Genomic DNA, 21339 nt, shown 5'->3' with positions numbered 1-21339 from the left:
TTTAAAGTTCTTTTACTGGTTTTTAAATGTCTTAATGGTCTTGGGCCTTCTTATCTCTCAGATCTGCTTTTACCATATGAGCCCTCGCGGACCCTGAGGTCCTCTGGTGCTGGCCTTTTGATCGTTCCTAAAGTCAGGACACATACTCACGGAGAGGCAGCTTTTCAGTGGTATGGTCCTCGTCTGTGGAACAGCCTGCCGGAGGAGCTCAGGGCCGCAGAGAACGTACATGTTTTTAAGAACAGGCTCAAGACCACCTTTTTAACCCTTTACAGCCGATCGGAGCGGGCACGCTCTGTTTTGCGTAACTATTTTTAAATCCCGGTAGCTCTGCAACCAAGTAAGCTAGCGCAATAATTTTTTTTGCATATGAAACTGGAGGAGTTGTACTTACATCTTATGCCATCAGCTTGTCCTAGGTCACAGTTTCCTTCCACATATAGCTTTGCAAAAACTGCATAAAAATCACTTGCAGCAACAAAAACATGATATTCCAGAAACACGCTTCGCCGATCCATCAGCTGTTTGTAACACTTCCTACGTCCATCAGCACGAACTATCACATGACCACATGACCTGCCCGAAACCGGAAGTGACGTCATTTTGCGGAAATGTAGTTTTTTACGATCGGGGCCTTATGAGCTTGTGTTTTACTTGTTATGTGTTTTAAAAAGTTATGTTTGACTTTATGACTTTCTGTGTCGTTTCTGGGATGCTTAAGACTCATATTGCACTGCTGGAAATAGTTTATTTTGATGCATATGCTGTTATTTTGCAAATTTGCACTATAATATTTATTTTCGTTTTTCCTGCAGTATATAAAAATTGGTGTATTTCAAAAATAAAACTATGAAGACACTCAAAATAAATTTCCTGTGGTGGGAAACTAGTTTGTGTAACTTTTTTGTATTTACAGTTTTGAGGGATAAGCCTCTTAAATTTCTCTAACTAGAAATATATGTTAAAAAAACTAAAACGATTTTCAATTTTTTTGTAGTTTATTGCACTTTTTTTGCAATTTATGTAATTACTATGCACCTAATGCAGACATATTATTAAAGTTTGGGCTATAATGGTTGTATTGATGTATAGCAACTTGAAATACTCCCAAAAATGGCTCCACAGCATGTAAAAATATAATATAAGCTCTGGCGAACTTGGTTCTATGGTAGGTCTTAAAGGGTTAATTTAGCTTTTACCTAACGTTTATTTATTTTATGCTTATTTATTCTATCCTGTTATTCTATTATTAATTTAGGCTTTACCTAATATTTATTGATTTTATTCTTATTCATTTTTAATCTTCTTACTCTATTTATATTTATATTTATATTGTATCCCGTTCTTATTTATTTTATCATTTTACCCTGTATATATCCTATTGTGTCATATCTCCAGTGTTTCCTCGGAGGGCGCTCTCTGCACTGGGGCTGTGATCAACCGTGGCTGCTGGGGCTCTGGGGGTCCTCTCAGCCTGGCTGGGGGGCTTCTTTGCCTCCCTCCTGCTGTGTGCCCAGCCTGGAGGCTGCGGTCTGTGACCGGCTCCCGGTGCAGACGGCTCCCTGTGATAGTGTTTCCTCACCGGGCTCATGTGTGCCCAGCCCAATTTTACTCTTTAAGTGTGCACGGGTGTGTGTGTGTGTGTGGGGGGGGGGGGTATTCACATCATTTATGTTAATGAGAGTGTGGGGAGTGAGTTGGAGGGTGGGGTGGGCTGCTTTTAACTATGTAAAGCACTTTGTGCTACCTTTTTTTTTTTTTTTTTTGTATGAAAAGTGCTTTATAAATAAAGACTGATTGATTGAAACACACGGGAGCATCCATTACAGGGAGAGTGCGAAGTTGTTCAGCCGCTGGTTTCCTCTTTCTGGCGCAAAGTGGGCCAAACATAAAGAAGAGAGACGGACTCGCGACAGAAAAGCTGATCATTAAGCAGTTTCATGATTGAAGTAGCAACAGCAGAGGGAGAGAGAGAGGCAGTCGCTCCATATATCGGTTATTAAGCTTAACGTGGGAATGCTTTACAAACCATCAAAGATGAACTTATACACTAGCTTTACGTCTCTCTCAAATCATTGTTAGAAGTCCAGTCAAACAATGATTTATTGATTACACGTACGCGGGAGAGATCTGCAGTGCCACTCACTTACAGAGATCTCAACAAGGAAGCAGACATCACACTATTTTTGTATATTAAGGTCCAGCCTCACAATACGTTAGCAGATATCGTAATATACACCAGTTACAGTTAGACACATTTCCTTTTTTAACTCTCTTGACTTCTATAACAATTAAAAACCCTCTTCACCGTCTCACACTCTGTGTGTTTCCTGCCGTTATTTTCTCCTCATACATGTCTCTGAAACATCCTGTACTCATCTCACTGAACAGGTGTACGGGCACTTTGCAGGCCAAATGTCTCTAATCGTTGCCCTAGAAACAAGTCGAATATTTATCTTTGTCTGGAAGCGTGTTTGACCCTCAAAAGACTCAATGCCATCTCTCATGAGCACATTTGCAATGTGTGTATGAAAATGAGTACATGTATAACTACTTATTTAACACAAGCTTTGCACAAAGTACCACTAATAAAAGCCCGGTTAGAAGAATGTGTTTCCCACAACTCACTGCCTCTGTTTGTATCTCTGTCACTGCAGGACCAACGTGGAGCGAGAAGTCAGCGCTCTCAGGAGGCCGACAAACCTCACAGAAGAAAGAGAGAGAAAAAACACAGCTGTGACGAGTGTGGGAAGGATTTTACCGTAAAAGCTTCCCTAAAAATGCATCAGGTAATCCACACTGGAGAGAGACCATTCAGCTGTGACGAGTGTGGGAAGGATTTTACCGTAAAAGCTTCCCTAAAAAGGCATCAGGTAATCCACACTGGAGAGAGACCATTCAGCTGTGACGAGTGTGGAAAGTCTTTTATGCAGGCTTCACACTTAAAACGACACCAACTCATCCACAGTGGAGAGAGACCGTTCAGCTGTGGAGACTGTGGAAAGTCTTTTACCGAGTCTGGACACTTAAAAACACACAAACTCATCCACACTGGAGAGAGACCATTCAGCTGTGACGAGTGTGGAAAGTCTTTTATGCGGGCTTCACACTTAAAACGACACCAACTCATCCACAGTGGAGAGAGACCGTTCAGCTGTGGAGACTGTGAAAAGTCTTTTACAGAGTCTGGACACTTAAAAACACACAAACTCATCCACACTGGAGAGAGACCATTCAGCTGTGATGAGTGTGGAAAGTCTTTTATGCAGGTTTCACACTTAAAACGACACAAACTCATCCACACTGGAGAGAGACCATTCAAGTGTGATATTTGTGGAAGGTCTTTTCCCTCAGCTTCATACTTAAAAACACACCAGCTCATCCACAGTGGAGTTAAAGCGTACAGCTGTGATGATTGTGGGAAAGGTTTTACTCTCAGTAGCAGCTTACAGAGTCATCTAGTTACCCACTCTGGAATTAAGGCATACAGCTGTGGCATTTGTGGAAAAACTTTCAGCCTGAAACAGAACCGAAATAAACACCTACGCATTCACACCAGACATGATGTGTACAGCTGTGAACAGTGTGGTAAACAGTTTGCTACAAACACAGAGTTACAACGTCACATGTTTACCCACTCTGAGGAACAACCTTATAAATGTGACTTGTGTGCGAAGACTTTTAAATCTCCACATTACCTGAAAGCACACCAAAAGATCCACACAAGAAAGTCTCTACAAGTGCAGTTACTGTGAGGTATGCTTATATATGTTTATATTTTTATCTTGTCAGCCGACTGTTTGAAACAACTCTGCTCATCAAATTGTGTTAGCATGTTAGCAATTTTACTGCATGGAAAAACACCTCTGAATGATTATTCAGACTCTAATCACAGGTTTTTAGTGATCGTGTTTGAGGATTGTATTACTGTTATTGTTAGGGATGGGTATCGTTTAGGTTTTATCCGATACCGGTGCCAAATCGGTACTTTTGAAACGGTGCCGGTGCTTAAACGGTGCTCAAACCGGTGCTTAAAGAATGGAGAACACAAAATTGGTCCAAAAACCTCTCATGTTCAGCTTTTTTTTTTGTAAAAAGATAACAATGTTAGCCTTTTATGCAGCTATGGGGCATATATGGTATCACTCTTGGCTGGAAGCAGTGCTTAAACAATGGAAAAAACACAAACTTTGTCCAAAAACCTCTCATGTTCAGCTGTTTCCCTCTTTTTCTTTGGTTATTTTAGCCTTTTTGTCCAGGGTGAAGGGAGTATCTGCCATCAAACAAGAAGACAGCCGCATGTAGCTATGATGATGTTTGCTAGTTCACCTTACATGCATTAATGTAATAACGTGGTTAGCCTACTCAACGTAAATTACACGAACAACATTAGGCTACTCACGCAGAGAAGAACGGCTGCTGCTGCCATCATCATCATTTCTGCTACACTGACAGGGCTAGGGGCCAGGACTCTCCTCTTTGTGTTTTTGGGTATGTTGCTAACTCCGGGTCTGATAAAAGGCACCACCGCAGTAGATGCGCTCGGTGTGAGGTCTCGCAGCAAGCTATCAAATACAGCGCATTTCTTGGTTTTTGAAAAAAAAAAACAACGCTATGCGTCGCCAGGTGTTTCATCGGATTCGAGGTGTTATCTCCTTTGACAGTATCACAGTATCAGCTTAAAGCACTTGTTGCAGGCTACTGAGTTTGCATCTTTTGCTGTGAAGTACAGCCAGACTTTTGACCGCTTCGCCTTGGGCATTTTTAATCAGTAGCTCTGCATAAAAGAACGTACGTACCTGGCCCCGCCTACTATCCTCGGAAACGTAAAATGATTGGCTAGAAGTGTATCACAGCTCAGGAAAAAAAAGCACCGAAATAAAGCACCGAAATGTGCGCTGCTTTTCGGTCTGGTTACTACCGTTTATGTCAGAACCGGTGCCATCATGGCACCGGACACCGGTACCCATCCCTAGTTATTGTAGAATTAAACTAGTATTAATTTAATGTTTTTACTCTTATCGTTTTTATAGCACATTAAATTGAGCTGAGTGTGATAATGTAAACAGTAAAATGCAATTGGACTTGGCAGAGATGCTCATTATTTCAGGCAATGTTCAGGATGAAAATGTTGAAGGACTGACTTACACTGTGTTTGTGTCTTTGTTTAGAAGCAGAGCGACACAGATGGATCCAGTTCTCAACCCTGTCATCACTGTGGGAAAGAGTTTTTTGTGACCTTTGTGGAAAAACTTTCAGTCATCAAAAGACCCTAAAAATACATCAACGTAGACACACTGGAGACAAAATGAACTACTGTAAAGAATGTGGGAGAGGCTTCACCACTTCAACGGACTTCAAACAATATGAACTCCTTCACAGTGGAGTTAAAAAGCACGTCTACGATCAGTGTGGGTCATCCTTCATCAGTGCACATCAGCTTCAAAAGCGAGTCCACACATGAGAAAAACCATACAAGTGCAGACACTGTGACAAAACCCTTTCACAATCATGTGATCACACTAAGCATGAACGCAGACGCATGAAAGAACTTCATCTGTAAGAGAGTTTGAGTAATCTCAGTTCATACTCCACTCACAAGCGATTCCATGTTACGAATAACCTGTTACGTCTTTGTTAGAGATTTTCTACATTATACATTATAACCAAATCTCTATAAAACAATATAATCAAGTAAGCCTTATATTTTAACCAAGTATGCCTTATATTTTGTGTGTTCATATATTTTCACATAACCAAGCCTATTGTTGAAGAATCACCTAACCAAGTCTATTGTTAAAGGAAAACTGATGCATTCCTTACCTCAGTGTCTGAGATGTTTGACAGCATGATATAATGATGCATTCTTCACTTCAGTGTCTGTGATGTCAGATAAAGCATGATATACTTCTGTATTCTTATCCCAGTGTGTGAAAGATCAGATAAGCTGATTTAATGTTTAACCTCTTCCCTGACAGTTAAAAGAGGAAGTACTATGTAACCCATTTTTGCCTTATAAATAAAGCAAGCAAGCCTGTGCTCGGTGTGTTTTGTCTTCTCAGAGACATTCACCCGTGTGGGTGTCTTCTCAGAGACATTCACCCGTGCGCACGTTTTCTAATTACACTCTGAGTCGGTCTGCAGTTGTCTCATTTCTCTTACTTGTGTTTGAACAAATGTCTACCCCTGACAGTCTTGATTCCTGCTTTTAAGTAAATCTTGTAAACAGTACATTTGCATAACGACTGAAACCAGTCCAATGAATGAAAAATGGGCTGTGAGGTCAATTTCTTGATCGTTAATAAGCAAATTCTTATGACCATTGGTCAATGGCCATGAGTACCATTCACAGAGTAAAAATTTGCATAATGATTATGAAGGAACTTGTTTTACTGTTACAATGTTCAAAAACATTTACTAAATTATCTCCTCTGTGCAAACATCAGCCTAATCATGCAGGACTGAAATCATTGCCATCTCTGGATCACAGTGAATCTGAAGAGACAGAAAGATCCTCTTCTGGTTTCAGGGTCAGACTTAAACCCTTGAGATCAGGCTCCAGAGTTCAGGTAGAGTCTCCTGATCTGATGAGGCAGCTATGAATGAAAATGTGCCTCGTTACATTTTAAGCTTTCTAAACTGTTCTACTGTAGTGTTCATGTTGAGTGGTTAGCTTTGTTCCAGCAGTTGAATCAAAAAATCTGTTTCCTGTTATCATGTTTTTAATGAATGCATCGATCCATGTTTTCTGCAGTTTTTTTTCAGCTTGTTTGTTATGAAATCCTGCAACAGTTAAACCAAAATTTTATATGTTAAATAAAGAAATGGTTTACTGACAAAGAGTTTGAGCCGTGATGTCATTTCCTGTATATCAGAGCAACACCTGAAGTTAGCAATATTTAAAGTCATAGTCAAATTATGTGTCAGCATGACCTTGTGAAAACTGCTTGGCGCTGCTTCACTATGTTATCTGCTAACTGTTAGGGCGTAGAAGGACGAAACTCCCAGGAATGACCAGTGCCAGGACCTTCCTGATGCAGAGAGTTGTGTGTGTGTGTGTGTGGGGGGGGGGGGGGGGGGGTATAAAGGAGAAGCTGAGGCATCCCAAAGTTAAAGCTGGCATAACTGAACCTTAATGTTTGATGTGTGTTGTGGTTCTCTTGCGCGCAGTAATTAATAGCTTGAACACAGCAGAGCTTGATATAAAGACCTGGGTGACAACTAGCTTTCTGCCGCTGATTATACGTGGCCCTAAAATACCTAGAAATGTGGTATCTAACCAGATACTTGCTCTGGATTGCATTACCTTGGCCTCCAGTAACACCTTGGAGTAATATTTGACCAGGACATTAAACAAATATTTAGGGCTGTGTGATCGGCCGAGTTGGAAAAAGCAGGAGTAACAGGAATTATTATAAAAACAGGGTTTTCATTCATTTAACCCAAAAATTATATTTACAAAAGTAATTAATGTTGAGCTCATAAAAAAGGTCAAAGAAACAAAACTGAACTCAGGCAAAGAACTGCAAACTTAACAAACCAAATGACTGCACAAAGAAATATAACTGACCTAAACATGAACTGACACAGAAGGGTATATATAAAGTCTGATCAGACCACTATGACACACGAGGAGTAACTAAACAAAACACAATTGTAAACAACAAACATGGCAGTACAGTCTGGTTTGTCTTTATCCTGTTTTCTTTCTCTCACCCCAACCGGTCGCAGCAGATGGCCCCGCCCCTCCCTGAGCCTGGTTCTGCCGGAGGGTTCTTCCTGTTAAAAGGGAGTTTTTCCTTCCCACTGTCGCCAAAGTGCTTGCTCATAGGGGTTCATATGATTGTTGGGCTTTTCTCTGTATCTACTGTACAATATAAAGCACCTTGAGGCAACTTTTGTTGTGATTTGGCGCTATATAGATAAAAATTGAATTGACTTGGTTCCTTAGTAGGTCTAGAGGGGTTAAACTGCGTCCTCACATCTGCTTCATGAATATGAAGGGCTGTAGTGGGAGAAGGTGGTTTGAAATCCTCATAGGTGTGAAGTGAGGAGGGGGCTCCTGTGGGTGAAGTCTTTGATAGTGTAGATGGCTCTGTTGTGGGGGGAGCAGGGAAGGTGGGGGGATGATGGACCAAAGTGTATCTATTGTTGGGGAAGTCTCTATTGAGGTGTGAAAGCCGCTTGATGGATCATCAAACCGACAGTAAAAGTCGTTGAGGGTGTTGGCCAACAGCAAGTCGTCAGTGGAGTGGGGCTGTGTGCTTCCTGAAGTGAAAATCTGGCATTTAAACATAAATAGGAAAAACTCGCTCACAGCTGACTAATGAACATTTGCATGCATGCTTAAGAACTGCATTGACCCCATTTCACCCAAGTAGGGATGGGTACCGGTATCCGGTGCCATGATGGCACCAGTTCTGTCATAAACGGTAGTAACCAGACCGAAAAGCAGCGCACATTTCGGTGCTTTTTTTCCCCTGAGATGTCATATACTTTGAATTCTAGCCAATCATTTTATGTTTCAGAGGACAGTAGGCGGGTCCAGGTACGTACGTTCTTTTAGAGCAGAGCTACAGATTAAAAATGCCCAAGGCAAAGCGGTCTAAAGTCTGGCTGTACTTCACAGCAAAGTATGCAAATTCAGCAGCCTGCAACAAGTGCTTTAAGCTGATACTGTGATACTGTCAAAGGAGGTAACACCTCAAATCCGATGAAACACCTGGCGACACATAGCATTTTTTTTAAAAGAGGATGACGATGGCAGCAGCAGCCGTTCTTCTCTGCGTGAGTAGCTTAATGTTGTTCGTGTATAATTTACGTTGAGTACTCTAGCCACGTTATTAAATTAATGCATGTAAGGTGAACTAGCAAACACCGTTGTTGTTACATGCAGCTGCCTTCTTGTTTGATGGCAGATACTCCCTTCACCCTGGCCAAAAAGACTAAAATGACCAAAGAAAAAAATGGAAAACAGTCAAACATGAGAGGTTTTTGGACAAAATTGGTGTTTCTCCCATTGTTTAAGCACTGCTTCCAGCCAAGAATGATACCATATATGCCCTCTAGCTGCAGAAAAGGCAGAATTTTTTTTTCAAAAAAACAGCTGAACATGAGAGGTTTTTGGACCAATTTTGTCTTCTCCATTCTTTAAGCACCGGTTTGAGCACCGTTCAAGCACCGGCACCGTTTCAAAAGTACCGGTTTGGCACCGGTATCGGATAAAACCTAAACGATACCCATCCCTACACCCAAGGTTTAAAATTCTGCCTGCAAATGTCAGAGGTGTACTCGTCTGTGTCCATATTTTCTCCAGCATACGGGGGATTCCCATCATAATGAGTCTTTTGGTAAGAGGTGATAAAGAACCTAATCAAAATTTTCCATCCAAATTCCCTCCATCTTTGTGAGGTAGTGCATTTCCATTGTTGTTTCCATATTTGAGTCCATTTATCCTGTGTTATGCACACTAGTAGTAGTAGTAGTAATAGTAATCCAGTCTAGAAGTAATAAATTAATGAACAGCATCACTCTGAGACGGGATATTTTGAGATGTTTAGAGATATTGCGCATATGAAATAAAGCAGCTCTACATATTTGTATAATGTCCTGGTCAAATATTACTCCAAGATTCTGACAGTGCTACTGGAGGCCACGGTAATTCCATCCAGAGCAAGTATCTGGTTAGATATTATATTTCTAGGAATTCCAGGGCCACGTACAATCAGCAGCAGAAAGTTAGACATCACCCAGGTCTTTATATCTTTAAAACATTTCAGCAATTTAATTAATTGGTGTGTGTTACCTGGTTTTATGGATAGACAAAGCTCAGTGTCATCTGCATAGCATCTACTGCAGGGGTCCCCAATCTCAGTCCAGTGTCCCTGCAGGTTTTAGATCGCACCCTGGGTCAACACACCTGTATCACATGATTAGCTCATTACCAGGCCTCTGGAAAACTTCAGCTGTGTCCCAATCAAGAGACCGCTCGCTTGAAGTACGCGCACTACGTACGGTGCGTACTATAAGTACGAGAAGTGCGGAAGTGAGAGGCTTGTGAAATGGGACGTTCTAGCCTTCATCGCGCTAGCAACCATGATACTAACCACGAGAAACGTTACATACAGCTTTGTTTGACAGAAATGAAGGAGAAAAATGTTTTGTTAGTCATTCGTTTTAGTCATGACATCACTCTGATTAGTTGAGTATCTGAGGCTGAGACCACGGGACTGTAAAACATGATTGTTGGGCTTCATTTCTGTGCTGAACTGTCATTTAAGATTAGTTAGTAATAACAATTAGATCACGTTGTTCATGAGACTGAAATCATCTCACTGTTGGGGAGAGAGAGGGGGAGCGAGAGAGCGAGAGAGGGAGAAGAAAGTATACAAACACATAACATCCTTATAGAATATGATGTTACACTATAGATCACATATAAACAATTACAGCAATATGATGCAACAAACACAGCAGTGCTACTGATCCAAAATACTCAAAGCTTCATAGAACTGAAACAAACATTTATTTTTAGCTCCATTCTGCTGCTGATACAGACTTTAGGTTTCTGAACATTAAACTTGTTCAGAAACCTAAAGCCTTTCATAGTGTGTAACTTGAAGGCCCTGAGTACTTTCTCCCACACTGAAAACACTGGAATGATAAAATTATTTGAACATTACCTAATAAGACTGATTCAGGACAGACAGTTATGTTAAACTTTCCTAGCAGTCCTTCACAAACAGGGAACAGTCTGTCTATTCTCTCCATCTGTCAGCTGCTGCTGGCTCTTCCTCCTCCTCTTCCTCACACACTGCTGAGTTTGTCCTGGTGGATCATCAGGGGTGCAAAGCCTCACAGATGATGTGCAGCAGTGGGTCCCTCAGTCTGTCCTCACTTTGGACACTTGCAGTCGTCACACATGGAAATCAAATGTGTGATAAGCTGCAGGATTCAAACACAAGTGTAACTTATAAACACATGTTCATACTTTTATTCCACAATCAGAGAGAAACGGAGAGAGAGTGCAGGACAGACAGACAGGTGACAGTCTCAGGTGTACACACTACTACAAAACAGGAGGATTTAGTGTTTGTGTTATTACGAGTGTAAACAAGAAGAGTTCCCAGATGGTACAGTGGACACATGTGTGACTCCTGTGATTAAAGCATCTTTCTTTCAGCTTAACGAGTGAACCGTCAGCTCGTTCAAACACACGTTAAAGTCCGTTTGGCTCGACACCACCGAACAGAGGCAGCAATATAACATAGCTAACATTAACAGTGCAGTGAATCCTGCTTGTGCCGTGATATTCATGACTGCAAACCGAGCAGCATCACTGACTTTCAGCTTGTTGTGTTTGTGGATATATGACTGACTTTAATTATCCACAAAATCATCAGATTCTCTGTAAGATTAAGGTCAGCTATTGAACGGCGTATATTTTAAAGTAAAGGCTTTAAAACCAAGTAAATGCTGAAAGTACAAACATGACTAATGCCACATAACTTTGCCGACATGTGGCCAACAGTAATGTTTTAATGTTCTTCATTATTAAACATTTGCACATAAATAAGTGATATATTATTCAGTACTTACTTTTATCAGTTTACTCCTTGGCCGCTCCGCTTCTGCCGTCTGCGGCAAAATTATCCACACCGACTGCCATGCTATGAATTGTGGGATATATTGGGCCACGAAGTCTACACCGCCACAGCCTTAAATTTCAGGGAAGTGAAGGACGCATTTGAGGGCCGCATTTCGAGCAGCCTTTGAATTGGGACAGCCTTCATCGCGTCGCTGTGATGTAATCGGCCTTAAAATGCGGCCTTTAAGGCTGCAGACCCTGAATTGTGATACAACCTCAGTGAGAGAGAAAGGTGACTGAGGAAGAAATATTCAATGCATCATGGGAAACCCCCAGCAGCAACCACCTATTGCAGCATACCTAAGGGAAGATTCAGGGTAGCCTGTCTAGCCATAACTATATGTTTTAGTAAAAGGGAAAGTTAAGCCTAAACTTAAAAGTAGACACAGTGTCTGCCGCCTCAATCCCAACTGGGAGACAGAGGGGCCAAAAAACTGACGTCTCTACCTCCCATTCTACTTTTAAATACTAAAGGAACAAGAAGTAAGCGCTGTCAGTATTCTTGCTGCAGCAATTTTAGATTAACTGAAGGTGTCTCAGCGAGTTTTTCGGACATCCTGATAGTAGCAAATTACAGTAGTCCAGTCTAGAAATAATAAATGCATGGAGTAGTTTTTGAGTGTCACTTTCACAGGATACTCCCAGAAGATGGAAGAACAGCTCTCAGCCAACAACCCAGCGTCAGTGTGGAGGGGCCTGCAGGAAATCACCAGCTAAAGACGCCCCCCACCCACTGTTGAAGAAAACAAAGACCTCGCCAACGAGTTAAACACATTCTACTGCAGGTTTGAGACGGACCGACTCCCACGCCTCACCCTCCCCTCCCCAGGGACACTACTTCAGACACTGACCCCCAACACACCTTCCATCTCTCCCCCCTTCACCCTCACCCTCCCCATTCCAGTCTCAACGACCAAGTGAGGCTGGGGGAGATCACCTCTGAAACTCGGTCCCTAAGATTCACATCATGACGTCCAGCCGAAAAATCAGCTGTCATGTCAATATAGACCAACAACTTCTGAAGAGAGGCAGTGCCAACAAAGGAAACTCTGAAACTGAGCAACTCAAACCACAACTTTAAAAGATTATTTTCCAAAATTAATCTTTTTTATACACACAAACACAAATCAGAATGTTTAATACCAACAGTAACTTTGTTAAAAAATTAAAAGATTTTAAAGATGATCTTATTTTTTCATAAATTTCAGGTCAGGATTTTCAGTAAGCTGCAGGAACCCTGTTTAGTGTCAGAACAGCCAAGTCTCCTCTGATAAACCTCCATCTGTGTCACTGAGAACATTTGTCACGTCAGTTTTTGGTTTGATATACAGGAAATGACATCATGGGTCAAACTTTTTGTCATTAAACCATTTCTTTATTTAACATTTCAAATATGTTTTAACTGTTGAAGGATTTCATAACACAAACAACCTGAACACACAAAAAAAAAAAAAAAAAAAAAAACACCCAACAAAAACACATGGATCAAAATACATTCAATAAAAACATAATAAGAGGAAACAGATTTTTTGATTCAACTGCTGGAACAAAGCTAACCACTCAACACCAACACTACAGTAGAACAGTTTAGAAAGCTTAAAATGTAACGAGAGGCACATTTTCATTCATAGCTGCCTCATCAGATCTTTACAGGAGATTCACTGTGAACTCTGTGGAGCCTGATTTCAAGGGTTTTAAGTCTGACCCTGAAACCAGACGAGGATCTTTCTGTCTCTGCAGATTCACAGAGATGGGAGTGATTTCAGCCCTGAGTGATCACGCTGATGTTTGCACAGAGCAGACAATGTGGTGAATATTTTGGCACATTGGTAACAGTGAAACAGTTTATTAGTAACGTGGGATCGTTTGTGTTCGGAGTATGAACTGAAATTCCTGAAGCTCTTGTCACACTGGTCACAGCTGTAGTTTACTTCCATGTGTGTCCGTTCATGACAGTTACGATTAGTTGATTGTGAGAAGCTTTTGTCACAGTGTCTGCACTTGTATGGTTTCTCTCCTGTGTGGACTAATTTGTGTTTTTTAAGGTGAGTTGCAGTGGTGAAGGATGACCCACACTGATCACAGACGTGCTTTCTAACCCCATTGTGATAGAGTTCGTGTTGTTTTAACTCACTTGTTGTGGGGAAGCCTCTCCCACATTCTTTACAGTAGTTCATTTTGTCTCCAGTGTGTCTACGTTGATGTCTTTTTAGGGTGATTTGATGTCTGAAACTTTTCCCACAAAGGTCACAACGAAAGTCTTTCCCACCACCACAGCGATGACAGGGTTGAGAACTGGATCCATCTGTGTCGCTCTGCTTCTAAACAAAGACACAAAGACAGTGTAAGTCAGTCCTTCAATATTTTTATTGCTAACGTCACCTGAAAATGACAAAAAACAAAACATCATCTGTGTCAACATCCAGGACTAAGACAAGACATAAAATAACATCCATTTACTTTTTGCATTATAATACTCAGCTTAATGTGTTGCAAAAACTATAATAGAAACAATACTACAATAACACTAATATAATTCTCAACTGCTACCACTAAAATACTGTAATTCAAATCTGAATAATCACTCAGAGCTGCTTTTCAATGCAGCAGAAATGCTAACACGTTGCTAACAGATGTTTCAGAGAGTCTGACTAAAAGCACAACATAAAAATAAAAATACATACCTCACAGTAACTGCACTTGGAGAGTGTCTTTCTGGTGTGGATCTGTTGGTGATCTTTCAGGTAATATGGAGTTTTAAAAGTCTTCTCACACAGGTCACATTTATAAGGTCTCTCCTCGGAGTGGGTAATAATATGGTTTTGTAAGTTTGTGTTTGTAGCAAACTCTTTGCCACACTGACCACAACAGTACACATCATGTCTGGTGTGAATGCGTAGGTGTCTGTTTCGGGTCCCTAGCCGGCTGAAAGTTTTTCCACAAATGTCACAGCTGTATGCCTTAATTCCAGAGTGGGAAACTAGATGACTCTGTAAGCTGCTACGCTGAGTAAAAGCTCTGCCACACTGATCACAGCTGTATGCTTTAACTCCACTGTGGATGACTTGGTGTTTTTTTAGAGCATCCTTCCAGGAAAAAGTCTGTCCACACAAGTCACAGCTGAACGGTCTCTCTCCAGTGTGGATGACCTGATGGTTTTGTAGTGAAGCCTTCCTAAGAAAATCCTTCCCACACTCGTCACAGCTGTACACTTTAACTCCACTGTGGACGAGTTGGTGTTTTTTTAGACTACCCTTCCAGGAAAAACTCTTTCCACACTCGTCACAGCTGTATGGTTTAACTCCACTGTGGATGCGTTTATGATATTCCAAGCTATCCTTCCGAGAAAAACACTTCCCACACTGATCACAGATGTACACTTTAACTCCACTATGGATGAGCTGGTGTGTTTTTAGGTGTCCATGTTGGCTAAAATCCTTTCCACACTCATCACAGCTGTATGGTTTAACGCCACTGTGGAGGAATTGGTGTGTTTTTAAGCTTCCAGAGTGGGTAAAAGACTTTCCACACTTGTCACAGCTGAACGGTCTCTCTCCAGTGTGGATGAGTTGGTGGGTTTTTAGTGAATCCTTCTTAGTAAAATCTTTCCCACACTCGTCACAGCTGTATTTCTTCTCCCCCTTTCTTCTGTGAGGTTTGTCGGCCTCCTGAGAGCGCTGAATTCTCGCTCCATGTTGGTCCTGCAGTGACAGAGATACAAACACAGGCAGTGAGTGAAATGTAGGGTTGAGCATCATCACTGATTTCGATTCAGGGAAATTTTGCCTCAGACAATCAGAAATATTAGAATTCTGATCACTATGTACTTATCCATATTTTATATTTCTAAAATGAAAGCTGACATGTGTGAGACTTCATCAGAGGTGTAAGCATCACAGCAGATGCCTTTGTGTCAAAGTAACTGAGGATAAAACAGAAAAACATGAAGGAGAATTTTCTGGCCTGGGTTTAAAAATATTCTGCAGTGGATCAAACACGAAAGAAAACCATTAATCAACATATGAACATTACCTGATGCTGCTGAAGTGAAGCAGAGCAAAGTTACAGACGTTTTATTACAGACACAGCTCAGCTAAGCATTTTGAAATTTTGCATAATTTCAAAAACTTTACATTTGTTCTGTATTGAACAGCAGAAATTAGGCTTTGTTGCTGGGAGTGAAAAAAAAAGAGAAACAAAAAGCAAAACAATAACAAAAAAGAAACATCACCCGGCAGCGCTGTAAACAACAGTCTTCTTTTGCTGCTGGTTCAGTCAGTTTTGTTTGGAGAGTGACAAAACCTGCAGCTTCAGAACCTAGCGCCAAGAAAGATGTAAACATAAAGGAACTGAGAACGCATCAGAATCAGTGAGCAGCCGGCTTTCAGCCCCGACGGCACGGACGTCTTTGTGCAGAATCCGTGCACATGCTCTCATTTACTGTTTTAGCCGTTTGGTGGTTGTTGAAATTTTCTGAGGTTTAACCTGAGATTCTGGCGTTTTGGGCAAAATTAATTTATATTTAAAAATCAAGTCAGGATTTTAATGAATTGATATCATGTTATCCAAGCTACAATCAATTTTAATCGATAATCAAAACCCAGTGAAATGCAGTCGTGGAACAAACTGTCATTACTTGAAGCTTTTCAACAGTCCTCTTTGGTGACATCTGCTGGTCAAAATATGAAGAGCAGCTTGAATCTACAAATTATAATGAAGCGCTTCATTATGTTTAGTATCATGTGACAGTTCTGTCTGATATCAGGCTACTGTTGTGTTGCTTTGCACATGTATTTTCTGTGTGATTGAAAAGGTTTTGAAATTTCATTAATAAATAATTTTGATGAATATCCTTATTTAAACATGTGCTATGGTGTGGTTTCTCTTTGCTTGTGACTTCTTGATGTTTGTAAACATAATAGATATAAAATAAAAACATAGTACATAATAAAATACAACACAGTCATATAACAGGTTGGGAGGATGAGAGTTTTAGACGTGACTGATTATTTGGTGAAACTGTGATACTTTCCTCACCTCCTGTGTTGAGCTCATTGTTTCCTCTGTAGTGACTCAGCTGAGTCCAGATGGCTGAAAATGTTCCTCTGCTGCTCCGTCAGACTCTTCTCCTCCTGCTGATCAGCTGGGACACAAAACAGATCTTTGTTAGGCTCCACACTGCACTGAAGAGTCAAAGTGTCTCATATGTTCATCTGACAACACAAAGTACAAATTTCACTCTGATTGCTTGTAGAAATCTTGTGAGACGTGTTGTGCTGCAAAGTGAGGAAACTCTCTCACTCACTTATACTTCAGGAGGAACTTTGTGACATTGGCTCTAATATTCTAAGCAGCCCTTTACTATGACAGGGCCAGAAAGTCCTATTTGAAGGTTTGGGAGAAGGACCATGTTAAAGGTGGATTGGGGTTTATACACTTTGTTATGATACAGGTAAGGCTGTAAGAGCCTGAGAAGGTGTCCTGAATGAAGCTCTAAAACCAGTTTTCAGCTAACGACTCTGCTTCAGTCTGGAAAACAGCAACTACAAGTTTAAAGACTCCATCAACAATTCACACCCAGCAACAGCCTGAACAGCTCCTCCTGTGGTTTCCACAAACAGGGACAGACCTGTTACTCCCCCACCCCACACTTTCCACACCTTCAGGCCCCCAGTCCTACCACCTCCACCATGCAAACAGACTCTTTAACATACAGACCCCAACAAAGCAGCTGAACCAGACTCAGGGTCTCCATCATAAACCATACAGTGGATCACAATATGAAGCAGTTTAAGACGATTGTTGCTGTGAACTTTCACTACGGAAAGAAAACTGAACAGAACATCTGAATTCACTCGATGCTGAACATTCATTTCATAGAAAGAAGAATTGTAATTATACTCAGATCTACCTGTGCTTTAATGATGGGGCCTTTAAACTTACACATTCAACAGTTTTAACCAGTTTTCCTTCCTCCTTTGACTGCAGCTGTGTTTGACACAGGAAGACATTTTTACATTCTTCAATATTATAGTTTATTCTTTTTGGGGGAAGTGCAGCTTTAAACCTTCACATGGTTCAAGTCAACCAAAAAAAAAAATCAATCAGAAGGATCACAAGTGGACAAAATATGTATAGATAAAATGAAATCAAACCCAACATTCAATCCACAACATGATTAAAAACATGATTCTCCCAAATCACCAAGAGCTGCACATTAACCACCACAATATATTTTTATTCTCTGTGCTTCCAAATATGAACACTGTTTACCGTATTTCCCGGACTACAAAGCGCACCTAAATATTAGCCGCACAAGCTAAAATCAGGGGAAAATCCTGTTTTGTACATACATTAGCCGCACCTGACCAAAAGCCGCAGGTGTTTCAATGTTGACTTATCATATGTAAGAGAATATGCACAAAGGGAATTGTCAGGAAAGAGATGGCTGTTTGGAGACATCACTTTTATTAATATTTTGAAAAACAAGTTATGGGTACATATTTGCACATGTAGTACATAACAATAACCTACAGCACACCAGAACAATAGATTCGGACTACCTTTTAGGCTCAGGTGCAGTGACACAGCTTTAACAAGAAGAAAAGTCAGTCATTCACCAACATCTTTCTCTTCTTCCTACGCACTAAAACCACCAAAGTCCTCTTCTCCAGTGTCGGATACAAACAGGCTCATGATGGCTTCGTCATCCACTCTTCTTCTCTCCTTCGTTGTCACTTTCAAAACCAAAGAAATCCTCATTGTCAGTGTCAGAGTCGAACACCCTCAGAAGGGCCGTGGCGGTGTCTTCCTCTCCATCATGCAGCAGTCCAGCCCTTCAAAATCCGTTGGTGATCGTGGATGTTTTCACACTTTTCCACGCTGTCAGAATCCACCGGTGGAGTTGGGCATAACTTGCTTTTTGGGCATAACTTGCAAGTTTATCGCCGCTCGTCATCCACGCCTCCCGCTGAACGCGTAGCGCTACTTTGAAGTTTGTTTTTCGCGCTACTTCGTACGGCACTACGTTGCCTGGCGGACGGACATGTGACTAACATACCACTCTTGAACCCCGATCCTTCCGCCAGGCAACGTAGTGCCGTACAACAGCGGAACACACAAAACAAATCGTCTTACGATATGACAAAAATCACGGACAATCCATAGAAAAGCCGCACCTGACTAAAAGCCGCAGGGTTCAAAGCTTGTGCAAAAAGTAGCGGCTTATAGCCCGACAATTACGGTACTTTCATCTCTGTTTCATTAGTTTTTGTTAACATCTTCCTGTGCATCACTTTACAGCAGCCACACTCATTAAAATGAGACTTTGTAGGAGTTCACTTCCTCTCATGTGTTCATCCACAGCAGCTGGACAATAAAGTTTATTGTGACCCTGATACTGCAGCAGATCGCTCTCATCCATTTCCTGTTATCACTTCAAATAGAAATGAGGCTGTAGAGGTTTGGTGCAGGCAGAAAAACAGCTGCAGGGACAATGAAAAGACTTTTCTGCTCCAACTTCTCCCAGCATGCTGAGCTAATGATTAGTTGGTGTTTTTCTCCAAACACTCTCTCACTCTTCTCTCAACGTGTTCACAATAAACTGTGAACAGACACCGAGGAGAGCAGCAGAAGACCTCATTCAGGAGCTAAACTCAACATGAACTGAACTCACAGTAAAGTTAGCTCGGTGCTTACCTTTAGATGAGCCCACAAACCGAGAGAAACTCCGCGATGAAGCTGGAACTCTTTCCAAACACAGGAAACAGATCAGGGAGCAGAGACCCACGTGGTTCACGCTGATCTCAGCTACGATCCAGGAGACAAGGGTGGGCAGATCGATGCAGATATCGATCAGGACGTTGGTAGTGGTTTATGATCGATACTTTACGTTCGTCTCACTCGTCTAAGTTTAGAACTTTACTCTCTTTGGATGAAAAAGCAGCTCTGTCTAGTGATGGGACGTTCTGTATCGAGGCTTCGGAGCGTGTGTCGAGTAATGGAGGGGGCGTTTCCGCGAAGCGCGTATCGAGGCTTGCTTCATTTATGGGAGGAGCTGAAAATGATGACGTCCGAAGCCTCGCTGCCCGGCTGTACCACGTGACTGGTTCATGAAGTGGTTCGAACTTTGCCGCGAGATATGACAGCGATATAAACCCCTCAGACTTCATTCAAAATGTGGGTGTTTGATGGAGAGTTGCGGTTAGTGAGAGTTTGGAGACAGTTTGGAGGTTTATGAGAGTGAGGAGAGAAAGTCAGGAGAGAATGGAGCCAGTTAAGAAGAGGAGAATGTCCTCCCCTGTGTGGGAACATTTTGATCTTATTCCTCCCAACAAGGTATGTAAATTTCTACAGAAGACGTATTGTCATGATACTGATGGTGCAATACAATTTATGTTGAGCTGTCTTGACTTTTGTACAAGGTGAAGTGTTTGCTATGTGCCAGGGAGCTGGGATATAACAACACCTCATCCATGCTTAGGCACTACAGAGCTTTGCATGAGAATAAGAGGAACACCGATTGTGGAGCAAGACCAGGTGAGCCATCAAATGCAATGATAATATAGCATGCAGTAATGTTACTAAATAATATAACAATATTATACAACTGTTATAAGTTACGTGTGTGATATTTATATTTGTGCTTTGTCTTTATTGTCTTTCCTCAGAGAACAATCTCAAATAGATGAAGACCTGGTCAGCATGGTGATTGAGGACTCCCAGCTATTTAGCATTGTGGAGGACAAAGGATTCAAAAGATTTGTTAAATCATTAAATCCTAGCTATGTTCTCCCCACTAAAAAGGTCGTAAAAGCAGTGAAAATTTAGTTTTTACAGAATAAAATGTGAACAGGCAGGACTGAGGCTCAAAGCCTCAGTGTGTAGCTGTCCATACCTCAACGTTACAAAAGCACAACCACTGTCCACACCCCAACCACACCTCACCTCACAGTAAATGATCGTTTCCATTTCAAGCATTTCCAAATAATCATTTCCCATACTGCCACTATAAATATACACAGTATACTGCCATCACTACAATATACATGTTTTACACACTCCTTTTGTTGTTGACATTTACAGGCTGTGTGCAAAAGGCCACACTCTTCAAATTCATGCCAGCTATTATTTTTACGTCCAGTAGGTGTCCTGCTAGAGCAAATGAAGCTTCAAGAAGCTTCGCGTTGGGGTGAACCAATTGGATGAAAAGCTTCAGTGCTTCATGGGGCTTCATCTGCCCATCACTAGCTCTGTCTGTGCAAACACCGCTTCTTATGCTGCAGACTCACTTTGCTCCACCCCCTTCTTTCTGCCCTGCTGGGATTTGTTACTGTGCTGGCACGTGACTCAGCTACGCACAAAAAACCGCATTTGAGCTGCAGAGAGTAGTGATGGGATTTCCGGCTCTTTCTAGAGAGCCGGCTCTTTCGGCTCGACTCACTAAAAAGAGCCGGCTCTTTCGGCTCCGAACCGGCTCTTCAGGTTGTTTTGTTGCTTTAATTAATTTATCTTTAACAATAATATAAAATTATGCAATTTGAATTACTAATGTAAAAAAAGTGGTTTTATTTATATATGTTTATATATGGCCCCTAGAGACAAAGCACGTACAAACTCTAAAGCATATACAAACTCCAAAACACATTTCTAGCGTTAACTGAACTTCCAAAACAGAGCTACCCAGATCACTT

At 41.3% G+C, this 21339-nt stretch overlaps 2 protein-coding genes across 2 annotated transcripts; one reads left to right on the top strand and one right to left on the bottom strand.

The window, feature by feature from the left end:
• The first annotated feature begins 2534 nt into the window (after positions 1–2534).
• Positions 2535–5350, top strand: LOC146567665 (uncharacterized). Its single transcript, XM_085285864.1, has 2 exons — positions 2535–3756; positions 5172–5350. Exon 1 carries the CDS (start codon positions 2535–2537, stop codon positions 3753–3755), a length of 1221 nt encoding a protein of 406 aa, XP_085141990.1. The 3' UTR covers position 3756; positions 5172–5350.
• Positions 5351–12865: 7515 nt separating this feature from the next.
• Positions 12866–19596, bottom strand: LOC146567664 (uncharacterized). Its single transcript, XM_085287613.1, has 4 exons — positions 19346–19596; positions 16685–16790; positions 14332–15348; positions 12866–13968 (listed from the first exon to the last, which is right to left on the bottom strand). The coding sequence occupies exons 2-4, from the start codon at positions 16700–16702 to the stop codon at positions 13390–13392; spliced, it is 1614 nt and encodes a 537-aa protein (XP_085143739.1). The 5' UTR covers positions 16703–16790; positions 19346–19596; the 3' UTR covers positions 12866–13389.
• Between the last annotated feature and the right edge of the window lie 1743 nt (positions 19597–21339).

Source organism: Mchenga conophoros, linkage group LG9 (assembly GCF_057382185.1).
Source record: "Mchenga conophoros isolate Kocher_MC1m ecotype Shallow Benthic linkage group LG9, M_conophoros_male_GT1.1, whole genome shotgun sequence".
NCBI classification, from domain to species: domain Eukaryota; kingdom Metazoa; phylum Chordata; class Actinopteri; order Cichliformes; family Cichlidae; genus Mchenga; species Mchenga conophoros.
This window is presented reverse-complemented; position numbering and strand designations above follow the sequence as displayed.

Excerpts from the sequence above, each read along its gene's own strand:
- LOC146567665 (XM_085285864.1), top strand. The coding sequence starts at position 2,535 with ATGAGTACATGTATAACTACTTATTTAACACAAGCTTTGCACAAAGTA.
- LOC146567664 (XM_085287613.1), bottom strand. Across the intron at positions 13,969-14,331 it reads CCAAGTGCAGTTACTGTGAG|AAGCAGAGCGACACAGATGG; the intron begins GTATGTATTTTT and ends GTCTTTGTTTAG.